Source organism: Gossypium arboreum, chromosome 10 (genome assembly GCF_025698485.1).
Source record: "Gossypium arboreum isolate Shixiya-1 chromosome 10, ASM2569848v2, whole genome shotgun sequence".
Taxonomy (NCBI): Eukaryota; Viridiplantae; Streptophyta; class Magnoliopsida; order Malvales; family Malvaceae; genus Gossypium; species Gossypium arboreum.
The window spans coordinates 43,217,003-43,232,725 of record NC_069079.1 but is presented as its reverse complement, the minus strand read 5'-3'; the positions used below and the strand labels follow the sequence as shown (position 1 = coordinate 43,232,725).

The 15,723-nt window shown below is 27.2% G+C and overlaps 1 protein-coding gene across 2 annotated transcripts; it reads left to right on the top strand.

Moving 5' to 3' along the window:
- The first annotated feature begins 4,389 nt into the window (after positions 1-4,389).
- On the top strand, positions 4,390-8,494 carry LOC108488466 (DEAD-box ATP-dependent RNA helicase 15-like). Of its 2 annotated transcripts, XM_053019809.1 has the most exons (4): positions 4,390-4,553; positions 5,224-5,419; positions 8,038-8,115; positions 8,226-8,494. In XM_053019809.1, the coding sequence occupies exons 2-4, from the start codon at positions 5,260-5,262 to the stop codon at positions 8,270-8,272; spliced, it is 285 nt and encodes a 94-aa protein (XP_052875769.1). In that variant the 5' UTR covers positions 4,390-4,553; positions 5,224-5,259; the 3' UTR covers positions 8,273-8,494. The 2 variants fall into 2 exon arrangements, with proteins under 2 accessions (XP_052875769.1, XP_052875770.1); XM_053019810.1 differs by lacking the exon at positions 5,224-5,419 and having other exon boundaries at positions 4,399-4,553.
- Positions 8,495-15,723: the final 7,229 nt, after the last annotated feature.

The following is a 15,723-nucleotide window of genomic DNA, read 5'->3' as shown; positions in this document are numbered from 1 at the left end:
AAGTAAATTGGTGAGTTCATATTGTATTATGTATATTATATAGGAATGAATTGTGTATAGATATGTTTCATGTCAAAATATGTTTATTTGATTATAATGAAGTATGTATTGAACGTTATGTGAGATATGAATTATAGTTGCTTTAACTAAATATACTTATGGCAGGTAAAAGAAAGACCACGGTAGGGCCTTGGCAATATATGAGTAAGACCATAGTTAGACTATGGCACCGGAAAATCGATGAATTTGTATCATAAGTACTTATAAACAAGAAAGGTTTGATAAGTGTATGTGTGATAAATAAAAGGTATCAGTACAGTTGGGTATGGAAAACTACTTAAGTATCGAGTTATATGAAATTGAGAACTTAGGAATGAGGACATGTATAATTTGAAATTAGTTCATGAATTGATGCTTTAAATGTTAAAGATTTATCTAATTCGAAACTGTTATATGAATGTTATGATCATTTTAGGCTCATATACGAACTTACTAAGCTGTGAAGCTTACTTTGTGTTATTTTCTATATTTTGTAGTGTTTCAGATGTTTGCTCGGATTGGAAGTCAACGGAGATTGTATCACACTATCCAGTTATTGATTTACGGTATAAAAATACTTTTGGGCTTGGTTTATGGCATGTATAGGCTAGTGTTAAGATGGTATATTTTGTTGTGATTTTATCCATGTGAGTTGGCTTATAAATGTTGTTGAGTAAAAACCATTTAAGTTGGCTTGATGCATAAGTTTAGTTAATGATGTATGATGTATATATAGCCTTGTGTTTTGGCATGTTTTGGTATAGTTGAGTTGGTATATTTCATGGCATGCAATAGATGATGAAAGGATGAGAAAAATGCATAAGAAAGATAGGTAAAATTATTCATAATGATATGTTGCTTTGGATATGTTTAAGGTTGAGTTTTGAGTAGTGATTTGGATTGTGATATAATGGCTTGATTTGTATATGAATTTGGCATGTTGTGATTGCCTATGTGTGTATTGAAATGGCATGAAGTGTGGTGTTTAGGTATGCTTGTGGAATGTGAGAAATGTGGCTTTAACCAAGCCTATTTTCACTCCACATGGCCGAGCAGATGGGCGTGTGGCTCGTCTGTGTGTGACACATGGCCTTGGAACACGGTCTTATGTCCCCTGGGGTAGCCCTTCGAATTAAAGTCAGTATACCCTCTAGTTTTGGCACGGCCTGAACACGGGCGTGTGAAGGGAACACGGGCGTGTGAAGGGAACACGGGCTGGACACACGGGCGTGTGGTCTGGCCGTGTGATCAAGTCAGTGAGTATGCCCTGTTTGGCCACGGTTTAGTCACATGGATGTGTTTGAGACCGTGTGTGGCACACAGCCTGTTCACACGGGCATGTGACCCATGCAGTGAGGAAAATTTTCTAAGTTTTGTAAAGTTTTCTTGAGTTCCCGGTTTAGTCCCGAACTTCTTTTAAGCATGTTTTAAGGTATGTAGAACCTTATAAGGGACAATATGGATGAATGTATAAAATTTTTAAATTGTATGCAAGTTTATGTTGTGAAATGTAACTAAATGATTCGATGTAAGTACGGTAATGCCTCGAACCCTGTTCTGGCTCTGGATATGGGTAAGGGGTGTTACAGATCCATTAGAAATATATTTTAAGTCCAATAGATTAACCATCACAAAATATTAATATATTAACTCTTCTAGAGCTTTCGACTAATTTTGTACTATAAAATATTGATATAATATTTGTTTGTTTTAATACCAAATAAGATAAATACTTTCTATTTTTAATGATAAAATTTATTACAACATTCTCACATCCTTCCTAAAGAATATTAACAGAAACAAAATATTTAGGCATATGCCATATATGTGGCCGATAATCTTTCATATCACATTGATAACATAAGTTATCTTTACCCTTTGAAGAGTTATCTTGAGAACTCTCATTGTTCTCTTATTTATTACTATGTTCCCACTTTTAGTGGTCTATGATAATATCTTTTATTTTCCTTATGTTTACATTCACTTCAGGGAATGCAACAAATCTAATAGGACGGACTTATAAACATCCCAATAGATTCTTTATTTCATAATCACCATCGCAAACATGCGTGAGATTTCAAATCAAAATCTAAATATTTTTAACATCATCGTCATCACTAGAAGGTATGAGACCGTTCGAAAATATTCTCGATTTCATATAGATAATAGTATCAAATCTTTTACTATCCTTAAGAACAAAAAGTAAAATAAGTTAATCAAAACAATGATAACATATAATGAAAGAAGAGAAAAAAATAATAATCAGATATGAAACATTAAATAAAAGAAACTTCCTATAAAAACTTTGCATCTTGCCGTTAAAGAAATTGAAAATCATGGAAGATAAATTTGATCGTCGATAAAAGGAACTATCACTTTGAGCAAGATAGTGTTGATAACGTGTTATAAAATAAAGAGAGATGGAGAGAATAAATAACAAAGAAACTACGAAAGCAATAGATAATGTATTTTATTAATCAAAAGGGTGATTACAATGCTTCATCGAATCTCTATTTATAGGCATAAGAAGTATAAAAGAAATAGATATCTAATTCTAATAACTATTAGATTTAAAGTACATTAAAACTTTATCTTAATTATGATGGACATTCACTTAATAAGATATTCATAACAAATTGAAGTTATTATGCATTCAACTCAATTTTCTTTTTAAAATTTAAGATTAGTTTTGTAGTAATTTCATCCAATCTATATATATATAATAATAATAAAATCAGCTCCTTTATTAGGAGTAAATAGGAGTAGTTTAAGTATTATAAAAATTTAGTAGGGGTAATTTAGGTATTAAAATTTAATAAAGATACTTTAGAAAAGAATTAATTTTTAAATTTTGTTTTACATTTAAATTTTTGTGATTTTATTTCTTCTTAATGTTCAAATATTTTTTAAATTATATTGTTATATTTTAATTCACTACAGGAAAATAAGGCTTTAGCGGCGTTTTACCAAAACGCCACTAAAACAGAGCAATAGCAGCGTTTTAGTAAAAACGCCGCTAAAATCGAAGCATTAGCGCTTTTGAAAAAAACGCTAAAATCATATAACCCTTAAACCCAAAAAATCATAAACACTAATCTATAACCCTAAAATAATAATTATTAAAATTTATGGTTATACAATATATTAAATATTTTCTTATATAATCGTAAAAGAGATAGTATTGAATTTAAAATATCAAATTAATTATCATTATAGTTTATGGTTTATGGTTTAAGATATATGGTTTAGGGTTTAAGGTTTATGAGTTAACTATAGTTTAAGATATATGGTTTAGGGTTTAAGGTTTAGGAGTTAACTAGTATTTGAAGGTTTATGATGAATTATGGGTTTAGGGATTATGATTTAGGGTTTAGGGGTTAGGGTTGGAGTTTAAGGTGTAAAGGTTTGGGGTTAAGGGTTAAGGGTTTAGAGTTTAGTGTTTATGGGATAGGGGTTAAGAGGTTTAGGGTTTAGATTAATTAGTATTTTTAATTTATATATTAAATGATTTTTTATATAATTGTAAAAGAGATAATCTTAATTTGAATATATTAAACTTATGATTATAGTTTAAATTATTTAAGAGATAATAGATTAACTTTCAAATGTACAAAACAATTGAGAAGTGGACAAATGTACACATTCAAGTGAACATGAAACAATAGAGGAAAACAAAATTGAAGTGCAAAAAAAATGAATATATAGAAATACCATTGTAAGATTATTACAATGAAACAAGGAATGAATTATGTGCAATATTTTTGTTTATTTTAGTACCGTCATTATTTTTGTATAAGATATATTTTTTATTCTAATAATATCTTAAAAACACAAATCTTGTATAATGTATAATTTATTGCACCTATCCTTTACACTTATTAAATTTTAAAATTTATACAACAATTCTAAAATTTTAGCTTTAGCGATTTAATATTCATAATATTGTAGCTCAAATTATGTATGTGCCCGTATAACAATTGTGAATCATTCTATACTATTGTACTAATAATATATATTAATGTATTATGTGCTGTATATTAATGTTAATGTATTCGTAATATGTAGCTCAAATTGTCAATCCGTCTATATTATTGTACTAATAATATATATTAATGTAATATTGAAGAGTTAATTGATTAAAAATAATAAATGCAAGTACAAAAAGAGCAAGGTACGAAGGGGTACAAAAAAGATTCAAAATTGCTAACAATGAGATTTGAACCCAGGTACTAATGTAAAGAGCAAGCAAACTTAACCAACTAAGCTATAATGGCGTTTATATTAAAAATGCTGCAAAAAATTAAGCTATACTAGCGTTTTTTTTTAAACGCCACAAAAAGCCATTTTTTACTACCTGCTCGTTACTCCCTCTTTTTCTCGATCTGGAATAAAAGAAAAAAAGAAACTGAAAAAGGCACAAAGGGTTTTTGGAAGCAAAGCAGAGCGAAGAACTGTGTGAAGCCAGAGCTATCGAGCATGTTCGAGTCTTAGCACATAAAATCGATGGTCGTCAAGTGAGTCGGCTTATCTCTTTTAACTTTCTTTCCATCATGTCCTGTACTTTTTTCTTTTTTTTTTCCTTTCAATTTTACTGGATAGCTTTAAATCATTACTATTTTTAGTAGTTTATTCTCCCTGCTTAGATTGAAGGTAACCTACTGGTTTTCTTCCTACTGGTTTTCTTCTAATTCAAGGTATCAGTCGCATTCACGTTTTCCTGTTAATGGGTTTTCTTTATTTTATTTTCTATGCCATCGACTTTTTTCTTTCTTTCTTTGAGGTGCTCTTTAAAATCTGCCGCAATGTGTTGTTCCAGCCGTTTCTTGGGTTTCTCTATGGATTCAATTGAGATTATAGAATTATAGGAATTTTTTTTTGTGTTGGATTGCGTATGGTAAAGAATCTAAAGTTTACTCTCCTTATGTTTGATGAATTGCCTATGAGAGAACTATTCATATCGGTATAGGAAAAGGGTACATTTATTGTTAAGCTGTTGAAATTAGCTGCTTTCATTAGTTCATGGTTTGAAATTCTTTTCCTTCACAAACAGTAGGAACTGATGATATATTTATTTAGCTTTGACATTTTAGAGGTGATTGAATAGGCTCTTTGTAAGTTTCTAGTAGTAGAACTGAATATGGGATTTCAGCAGTTAACTAATATAAGTGTTTTCTCCATCATCAGGAAAAGGCTACTGAATAAGATGCTGTTGAAATCTTGATGTATGAGAGTTTACATTTTGCATACGGCTTGCTTGAGGTGTTGATCTCTGTGACTTCTATCACCATATGGAATAAAGGCATCATTAGCCAAATAATTCTTTCGTTCCCTATAGCAGTTTTTACTGGGAGAAATATGTTTGCTGAAAGGAGTAAACAAGGTACTTCAAATTTCACTGTTTGAATAGCATTTGATTTATATATTCTTTTTTCATTAATTTCAAATTCATTAGAAATGTTTATTGATTGCACAAGTCAGAGAGGTGAACCAACATTTTAGTTAAAATGATTACGTTCATTGTTTAACTATTAACTTCACCTCCATAATGACATGTGGTTTATGTACGAAGTTTAGCTGAAATGAGAAGAGAATGATAAATTTGTGGATATCAATTTAGGTTTTGATAACTTCAATGAATCAATATCTCTTGGTTTGGTTAAGTTTCATTATATTCATTTAATTTTAATTATAATTATTTGTAATTTTATCTTTTTATTAAATATTTTATAATAAAAATCTTATATAACTTTTTAATTTTTTAATAAATTGCTTACTACCCTCAATTTCTAAAGTAAAATGTTTGAAGTATATTTTATAATTTTTAATGAAGCAATTTCAGGCTCTAATTAACCTGCTAGTGCATCACTAATGAAGTGTTTAGTTGCTGGAAATTGAGATGTTAATTGAGGTGTATAAATGTTGTTAATTGAGATGTTAATTGAGGTATACGCCATACACATTTCTCTGATCTTAAGTTATACAAAACATTATGATCTTATTTATTTATTTATTTATAAAAAAACTAATATTGCTATGCTACCACCAGTCCTCTAGTGGTTACTAATAGTAATAAAAAAGGGGAAAAAGAACAAAGCTATTCCATTTCGCTGTACTTGAGGTGTATAAATGTTGTTAATTGAGATGTTAAAGTGCTGCAAATTGAAGTGTTTAAATGCTGTAAATTGAACTGTTAAAGTGCTGCAAATTAAAGTGTTAGAGTGCTGTAAATTGGAGTGTTTAAGTACTACAAATTGAAGTGTTTAGTTGCTGGAAATTGAGATGTTTAAATGTTGTTAATTGAAATGTTAAAGTGCTGCAAATTGAAGTGTTTTAATGCTGTAAATTGAAGTGTTAAAGTGCTGCAAATTGAAGTGTTTAAATGTTGTTAATTGAAATGTTAAAGTGCTGCAAATTGAAGTGTTTGAATGCTGTAAATTGAAGTGCTTAAATGTTGCAAATTGAAGTGCTATAAATATTGTTAATTGAAATGTTAAAGTGCTGCAAATTGAAGTGTTTTAATGCTGTAAATTGAAGTGTTTGAATGCTGTAAATTGAAGTTGTGGATTATTACCTCTTTGAATGTTGGTGCAAATTTGTTTCTAGTACTAATATTTAAAAGAATCCTGCAGCTGTTTTTGCTACTCTGGGTGTTCTGGTTTCAATTTATTAGATGTTGATTAGTTTTTAAGCTCAGATCAATTTTGGACCCTAGTATTTATGCTTTCTGTTTCTTATGTCAGCTGAGAAGCTTTGAGTATTGACCTTGAAGGGTATCATTCCAAATTCCAATTTTGTGTTTCTTTCGATTGCTAACTGTGATATACTAAGTTTTTTACACCATGAAACTTAGATTTACTTTTAAACTCTTTAAATTTCTTGGTATGAAACTGAATAATCATTTAATAATCTAGATGTGAATCTGACTATATTGTTAGGCAGACCAAGGATGCCTGATGTAAAATTGAACTTGCTTCTGATTATTTTCATGCCATAGAATGAAATTATGGAATTGGTTTCTATTTTTTCTTTTAACTTTAAGACCATAGAAGTAGGAACTTTTTTTGTTGCTACTGTAGGCTTACTGAGTTCACACCAGGCTGAAGAGATTTCATTGATTGTAGTGGAAAAGTACTTCAGCTCACTTCCCGGCTCATAATTAAACCTGAATCTTTTTTATTACTTGAATAACATACTTGAGTTTAACTACTACATTTTTAATTGCCTTGTTTTTTATTTGGTGGTTCTCTACTTAGCATTCATCATTTGTGGTAGTCCTTAATTTAGTCTTCCTAGGTATAAAAGCATGGTAGAGCTATTGGTTTAGACAAATGTGTGCACGAAGACATTAACTTAGATAGCTTTCTACCTTTGGAACCATGTTGCTTTAGTTTTCTTTCATTTTCATTTGCCGACCAAACTTCATATAAGGATATGAAGATTCAATTGCCAAATTCAAAATTTACCATTTGTTTCATATAAGGATCCTTTCATTTCCATGTTGATAACCATTTACAGAGAGTGCATTGAATATAAATTCATAGTATGTAATGTTCTTATTCACACTGCTTCTTTACAATCATTTCTATTTCTTTAAGTTTTTTCAGATACCATGATTCAACGCTAGTCTTTTAGGGTAAAACGTTGCTTTTTATTGCTTTTTATTGGCATGTAAAAATACAACCAGTATGAATAATTGTCAAATATATATATATATAATTAATTTGTATTCGTGTTAAATTTATAATAATATTATTTGTTTAAATATTTTAATAATTTTTCAAAAATCATTAATAAATTAATAAATTAATGTAATTATATATATATTAAAATTTTAACTCATTTAGAATCAGTTAAATTATATTTACTATTAAAATAATAATGGTTTAGAAAACTTATTTTTTGCCCAAGCTAGTTAGAGTCTAAAGTTAATTGCAAAATTTTGATAAACTTTTTAGTGTTTTGTTTTAGTCTCTGATCTTGTATTTGATGGCATGGCAGAACACACTTATCCAGGATGGGAAGGAGATGGCATCAGTGCTTTATACTTATCGCAGCTGTGTCAAAGCACTTCCTCAGGTATTTTAGCCTTAGTTGATTTTAATTTATACATATTTTTAAGGTAAACAATGTTCTAATATAATCTGCTAGTTTTAGTGTAAAGCAATGTTCTTTTTTATGTGGTGTAGGGGGTATGTTGGAATTCACAGTTCGGGATTCAGAAACTTTCTGCTGAAACCGGAGCTGCTTCGATCTATTGTGGATTCTGGTTTTGAACATCCTTCCGAAGGCAAAGTTTTAAACTCATGTCTGATGTTAACATTCGTGAATTCCATGAATTAAGTCATTTTGTTTTTCTTGCTTTTAGTGACTTATAATGGTGGGCAGTATACAAGTTTGGTGCTTTATTATTTTGATTCTATATTTATATTTAATCTAATTTTTATTATTTATTTTAGTTTTGATTCTATATTTTTATTTTTATTTTAATTTGATAATGAATTTTAATAGAAAATTTTTATATTTAAATCATGGATATTATTCTTCTCAATATTTTGATAATGAATTTTAATTTTTTATATTTTCATGATCTTTTTATATATATATATATTTTAAAATTTCATAACTTTTAGCGGCGTTTGTGGGAAAAAGCGCTAAAGGCCATGACCTTTAGCTACGTTTGTGGGAAAGCGCGCTAAAGGCCATGACATTTAGCGGCGTTTGTGGTAAAAGCACCGCTAAAGGTCATGACCTTTAGCGGCGTCATCTATAGAGGCGTTTTTTGCAGCGCTTGTAAAAACGCTACAAATAGTTTTAATGGCGCTTAAAAGGGCCGCTAAAGGCCTAAAATAACGCCGCTAAAAGTCAGTTTTGCTGTAGTGATTATTCCTGATTTCTACTTTATGACTAAACAAATTCATTTATGTCTATTTATTTGTTATTTTAAATTTATATTTTTATATATTTTTCAACTCCATCAAGAGAATGGTAATTTAAGGTTTTAGAATAAAATTATTAAAATTATGAGTTTAATTAATATTATTAATTTAATTTATTTATTGCATTTTAAAGGTTATTCTTAATTGTGTCTTTTAAGTTTTTTTATCTTAAAATTTAATTGTTTTATTTTTAATAAGATCATTTTATAAACTTTTAATTGTAAGTTATATATTTTGGAAGTTATAATTAAAAAAAGTCATTATATTTAATAAATTATACGTCTTTATTTGATGCTAAAATTTAGATTTAAAATATTATTTAATTTTAAAATTTATATTCGATATTTTTATCTATATCTATTTATATATTATATAAACTCAACTCCCAAAGGAGCTATCAGAATAAATAGGGTATAAATGATTTAATATATATTTTCAGTTTCTAAGAAATAAATAGGGCATAATAGACTTTTAATATATTACATTTTACTTTTTATTAGTACTCTATATTTAAATAAATATATATCTCCCATCCAAGTTAAATAGGGTAATATTGGTATTGTAGATAATATTTTTTTAATTTATGAAATTTATTTTATTTGATTAATTAATGATAGCTATAAGCTTTGTGTTACATTTTAATAATTGTGTTTTAATTACTTTTATAAATATTTTAGTTTTTATTTAAAATTTTCCTTTAGTTTTTAAATATTATTTTAATTACTTCAAAATATTTTAATGTTTTTAATTCTATTAACAGTTACATTTTTAATTTCTTTAGCATTAGTTTTTAATAAATGTTTCAAGATTTGTTTGTGTATAAGTGGATATGTTTTGATGTTTGAGAGTGCAAATAGAGGTTAAACATTTTTTAAAAATCATGATTAGTTTTTAAGGGAAAAGAATTTCCTAAAAGATCAAACTCAAGATAAGTGGCAATTAAAGACTTCATATAAAATCATTTGCCACTTAAACAACAAGTTAGGTATGTCTATTCTATCATATAAACAACTTCCATTTACTGATAGTTTACAAGTAAATGTCAATAAAAGAAATTGGCCTCTTTATCTCACTCTTTGAATGTATTTCAACTTTTTCCCTATTTATAAATTCATAATTAATAATATTATTTTAATGATTCATAAAAAAATAATTTTATTGATATGGTTAATTATTTATTATAAAATAATAGTAATAATCTTAAATTGGTACTAAAAATCATTCTATATCAAATAGAATAAATTATGTATCTATAATTAAATGGGAAATATAATTTTATTTAATTAGTAGTTTTAAATTTTAATTTATTTTTTGGTTAATACTTACTTGTTTATTGTGTATTTAGTTTACCATTACTAAATTATTAAATACATTTAATTTATACTATTCTTAAGGTGATTTTTGTTATTATAATTTAATATGATAGTTTTATTTTCTTATTAATTGCTTTTATTTGTTAGAAGTTACATTTATGGTTTTTAATTTTAGAGATTACAAACTTATTAAATATATTTTTTATTGTCTTTCATTTGTTTAAGACTTACGTATAAATTATTGTTTATCCATTAAGTATTATTAGTTTAATTGTTTTATAAGTACTACTTTGTATTTATTAAAATGATTTCATAGTTTATATACATATAAAAATGCATTTTTATAATAATATTCATTTATAAATTGGAATACTAAGACATGGTATAATATTAACTATCATTAACTCACCGATCCGCTAGTCCGTAAAGTCTTGACCCGTACTCTGTATGGGTTTGCACATGCATAGTGCTCACACATACATAATATGGGCAAACCCCATATGAGGACAAGTAATATTTAATATGGATTCGCCTACACATTGTGCGAACCTTGTGTATGTGCTCCACTTCGAATATACATGTATTAACTTTAAGGTAGGGTGTGTGTTATATCATGCATGAAAACTTACCTAACATGTCATATATATCCATAAACAATGACTGTATCATATAAATACACAGAATTAACCCATATGAAAGTGTATAAAAAAAACATTTAACACATCTAAACTCCAAAACCATGTTTACTTGGTCTAACAGTTTTACCAAATTGTCAAGTTCAACATTGTTGTATATGGAAGTGCTTTTTAGCTTAAGATAATGCAGTGAAATATTATTTATTTGGATTGAGTTATTATTTTAACTAAAGTTTTATATTTTTATTGGTAACTAAAATGAAACTGATTATTGTAATTGTTCTTAAAGCATTTGATTTTATATAACAAATCAAATTAGATTGTTGACTCAAACTCGTATATTATATTTGTTTTCCTTAAAGCATTTGATTTTATATAACAAATCAAATTAGATTGTTGACTCAAACTCATATATTATATTTGCTTTCCTGTAAAAAAAAAACCTATAATTAACTTGATTATTTTTCCATACAGAGGTTACTAACTGAAAGTTTTATCTTTCATTTTTATGGTCTCTTAATAGCTTCTTAATTAACTATGAGAATATTGCTTTAATTCTTGTTCTAATGTTCTATAAGCATAGATTGTAAAGGAAACAAGTACTATAAAAGCAAAAAAGAAGTGTGATTTGGACAAATTAAATCTATATCTATGGTATTAAATTTGCAGTTACTATTTTGAGTATTAATGTATTTTAATTTTAAATATTGATTAGTAAATTACACTTGATGAAACTTTTGCACTTTTATTTTAATTGTGAGTTTTTAAAATTTTGTTTTTTTTTTATTCTCACAATACTTTCGAAAAGAATTTTACAATATTGGAGTTAAAACATATAGGTACTTCAAACATTTCATTACTTAATAAAATAAACAAATACTTTCAAAAATAAAAAAATATTATTTTACATTTAATAAAATAGAAAAGTCAATAGTAAGTAGAAGAGTACAATATTTTACCAATAAATTTAAATTTCGAAATTATAGAATGAAAATTTTCATATAATTAAAAATAAAAATAATAAAATTTAATATATTAAACATTTATTTTATAACTTTAACTATTGAATAAATATAATTAAAATGACAAGGGATGAGGTTATATTCCTAGTTTTTAATAGTTAAACTACATAAATAGTTATCAAATTATTAAAAGATTTATTTTAAACACCTAAAATAAAAATTTACAATTTAAGCACCATGTTAGTTTGATAACATTGGTCACTCCGATTAAAATTATTAGAGTAACGAAGAGTCTATCGATTTAGGTATATTGTTATTAAACAAGAAATGTCATCGGTATTATCTCTTGATGTATAAATATGTATTTGATATGCTTATCAATCAGGTTGAATAAATCTTTTTATTGAGTTTCTAATAAAAATCACAAATGATAATTTGATGTAGCAGTTAAAAATTGGTATAATAATAAATTTATCTTTCAATTTTGATATATTATATTAATTTAATCATAAATTAAAAATATAACTCTCAAAGTTTATAAATATTTTCAATTTGATCCAAATTCTAAAAAATATAAAAATACACAAATATTTTCAAAAATAAAATAATAAATTTAAATTTTATATTAACATTAAATAAAAAAAAATCTCTCACCACCACCCTTCCCGTACCCCTATCTCTCCCCCATCCTCGCTCCCGCGTCCCTCACCCTCTGTATGATTCAAATTGGTTAAGATTGTTTTTTTTTCTTTTTTTTTCTTTTTTGATAGAAGACAATTTCTTTAGTTTTTTACTGCTGATTTTTATTTTTCTTTTCTTTTCTTTTTTTTTTTTTTTGCTGATTTGGATTGTTTTGTTTTGAGATCTCATTACTAGATTTTGGAGAGGGACTGGGAGGCTGGTAGGGAAGGTTCGGTGAGGAGGGGACGGGGTGGGAGGGTTGGGCATTTTTATTTATCTAATATAAATATTAATATAGAATTCAAATTTATTATATTATTTTAAAATATTTATGTATTTTTATATATTTTTTAAAATTTTAGAATATGTATTAACTTGAGAATATTTGTAAATTTTAAAGGTTAAAATTTAAAATTATAACTAAATCAATATAATATGTAAAAATAAATATTAAATTTATTACTATACAGAATTTTTAACTATCATATCAACTTATCATTTATAATTTTAACAAGAGTGATTTGCTTAAATTGTAAGATTTTTATTTTAAAAATATGAAATGAGAATTTTTATAATTAAATAATCATCTATATAATTTATATTTAAAAAAAAGGAAGTAGTAGAAAGACATAGAGGCAAAATGATTTGGAAAAGGAAATTGGGATGTTGCAAAGATTAAAAGGTTAAAGAACACGAGGTGAGCACTTAAAAAAGAGAAGTTTTAAATAATAGGAGTTGATGGGATAGGGACAGTTCTTTAAATAAGATGACACTGGTTTTAACTTTACAAGTAATATAACAGTGTGTCTGGTTATAATTAGAGGCTACCACGCGTTTAAAGCTTTGGACACGAATAAAGCATAAAACAAAACCCATTCCTAAACATCCTACTTTAATCTATGGGATAACATCCTTCAAGTTTTCGACAACTATAACTTGGTAAAAACAATTTCTAATTTGGGTTAAATCATTAGAAACTGCACTAATGATAATGTGATGGAATCATAATCATGTTGAATTTATCTCCGCTCAAAATTTTGATGCTTAAAATCAATTCAGTTTATTAACAATATCACTTTTTAAAAACTAAATTCAAAATATATATTTTAGAATAATTATTTTAAAAAAGTCAAATAAAATTTAACAAAACTCGTCATGTACTTTTTGAAAATAGTTATCATAAAGTGTGTTTTCACCTACATGACGAGTCTCGTTAGATTTTTTATTTTATTTTTCAAGCGTTTTGTTAAACAAATATAATTAAAAGTGTTTTCCGACATAACAAATGTGATTTTTAATTGAATCGGTTAAGTCTTCATTTAATTTATATAAAAAGAGTTGTTCTAGCTTTGACACGAGGCAAAACATAAGGTGGTTTGGCAAGGACCCCCAATGGATGCAACTTGCGAGTTACCCTACATTTAACACATTTTACAGTGACCCTGTGACAGCCCTAATTTGACTCTAGTCGGGAAGTGGTTTCGGGACCACTAAACTGAATCGTGAAAATAATTGAATGTTAAATTTCGTGCTTAATTTGTGTGAAAATGCATATGTGAATTTGTGGTGCTTTGATTGAAATTTATTGAAAGGGACTTGTGTGAGAATTTTGAAAATGTGCTAGGTATTTATATGATGGCTTATTACTATATGGTTTAAAAATCATAAGGATGTGCATGTCAAATTGCCATTTTTTTTATAGTGGCCGGCCATGTGGTTTAATAGTTGAAAAAGTATAAATTTTACATGTATTTATATATATAAATGTATTATAATAAGTAATAACAATTTTATATTATAATAAAATAAGTAAATGGGTGAAAAGAACAAGGTTAATTACTTTTGTTCTTCATTGCCGATTTCTTAAAAAAAAAAAAGAGGGGATAGGAGAGATCAAACTTTCGGCTATTTTAGCATCCAAGTTAAGGTATGTTTCATGTGCTATCTTCAAATTCTTGTGAGAATTTAGTTAATTACATAGTTTCCTACGTAGCCCATGTTAAAACTTTAGTTTTGGTTGAGGATATAGCATTCGCCCATTTACATGAGTTTTGCTAAATTTTTGATAGTTGAATGTTGGTTTTAAGGAATGAATAATTGTGATTGTAATGGAGTAGGTGATGAATTAAGCAATTTTTGCAATTGGACATATTGACGAGATGCAAGGATTTTGTTTTATTATAAATGCAAATTCGGTCATGGAATTTGATGTATTTTCTTATTGAATTTTGATGAATTTCGTTATAGGAGAAATTAAGGATGAATTTGAGTTGGCTATTAGTGATTTGTGTGAATCATTTAGCTAAGTGGGGTATTCGGCTAGGTCCATTTGAACAAATGTTTTGGTGTTGGCTGTTTAAATGATATTATTTTTGTATTAAGTTGAATTAGAAGATTGATAAATGTGTTAAAGATGACCCAAGACTTATATAAGCATTTAAGCAATAGCTAAGGAGTGGGAATTTTGATAGTTGATGTATATGTGTAATGAGTAGTGTTATATATATGTGACTTATTTGGTAATAGAAAATTTGGCTAAAATGATTAGGGTGTTTCTTGATAAAATATTTGTGATGGTTAAATTTGTGTATAAGAAAGCAAGATAAGCTATGTGAGTTTTGCTTGTGTATGCGAACTAGGTATAAGTTGAATAATCGGTCATTAGGGTTATATGATCATTTTGTGTTTGAGCTATAAGTGATTTTCATGGCTTGATAAGTTCTTGCCATTTTCGGTTATAAATAAATATGAAATTTGAACCATGGCATATTTATATAAATTATAATACATATTGAATTTGATATGTGATTGCCGAATGTGATTAATAAGTAAATAATATTGGTTAAGTAATTAAACAAATCTATTTGTTTTAATTAAGCTCAAGAGCAAAGAGGGTCGAAGTTGGATAGGCGAAAAGAGAAAGTAATTGAATAGCCTTTCCGCAACCGTTCAAGTATATCCGAGGTAAGTTTTGAATAGTCACATTTAGTACATAATTGATAATGTCTTGATATGTGTATGATAACTGTACTGCGATCTATTGATTCTATTTGAATATAGTTGAGTGACAAATAATTTATGTTTAAGGCTTAAAGCCGAATAGACATTAGAAGTTAAGCTTGGAAAGTAAAATGGACATCTATTCTTATGTATGTTA

Coding starts and splice junctions, on each gene's coding strand:
- LOC108488466 (XM_053019809.1), top strand. CDS start 5,260: ATGTATGAGAGTTTACATTTTGCATACGGCTTGCTTGAGGTGTTGATC. Junction 5,420..8,037: donor TGCTGAAAGGAGTAAACAAG/GTACTTCAAATT, acceptor ATGGCATGGCAG/AACACACTTATCCAGGATGG. Junction 8,116..8,225: donor GTGTCAAAGCACTTCCTCAG/GTATTTTAGCCT, acceptor TATGTGGTGTAG/GGGGTATGTTGGAATTCACA.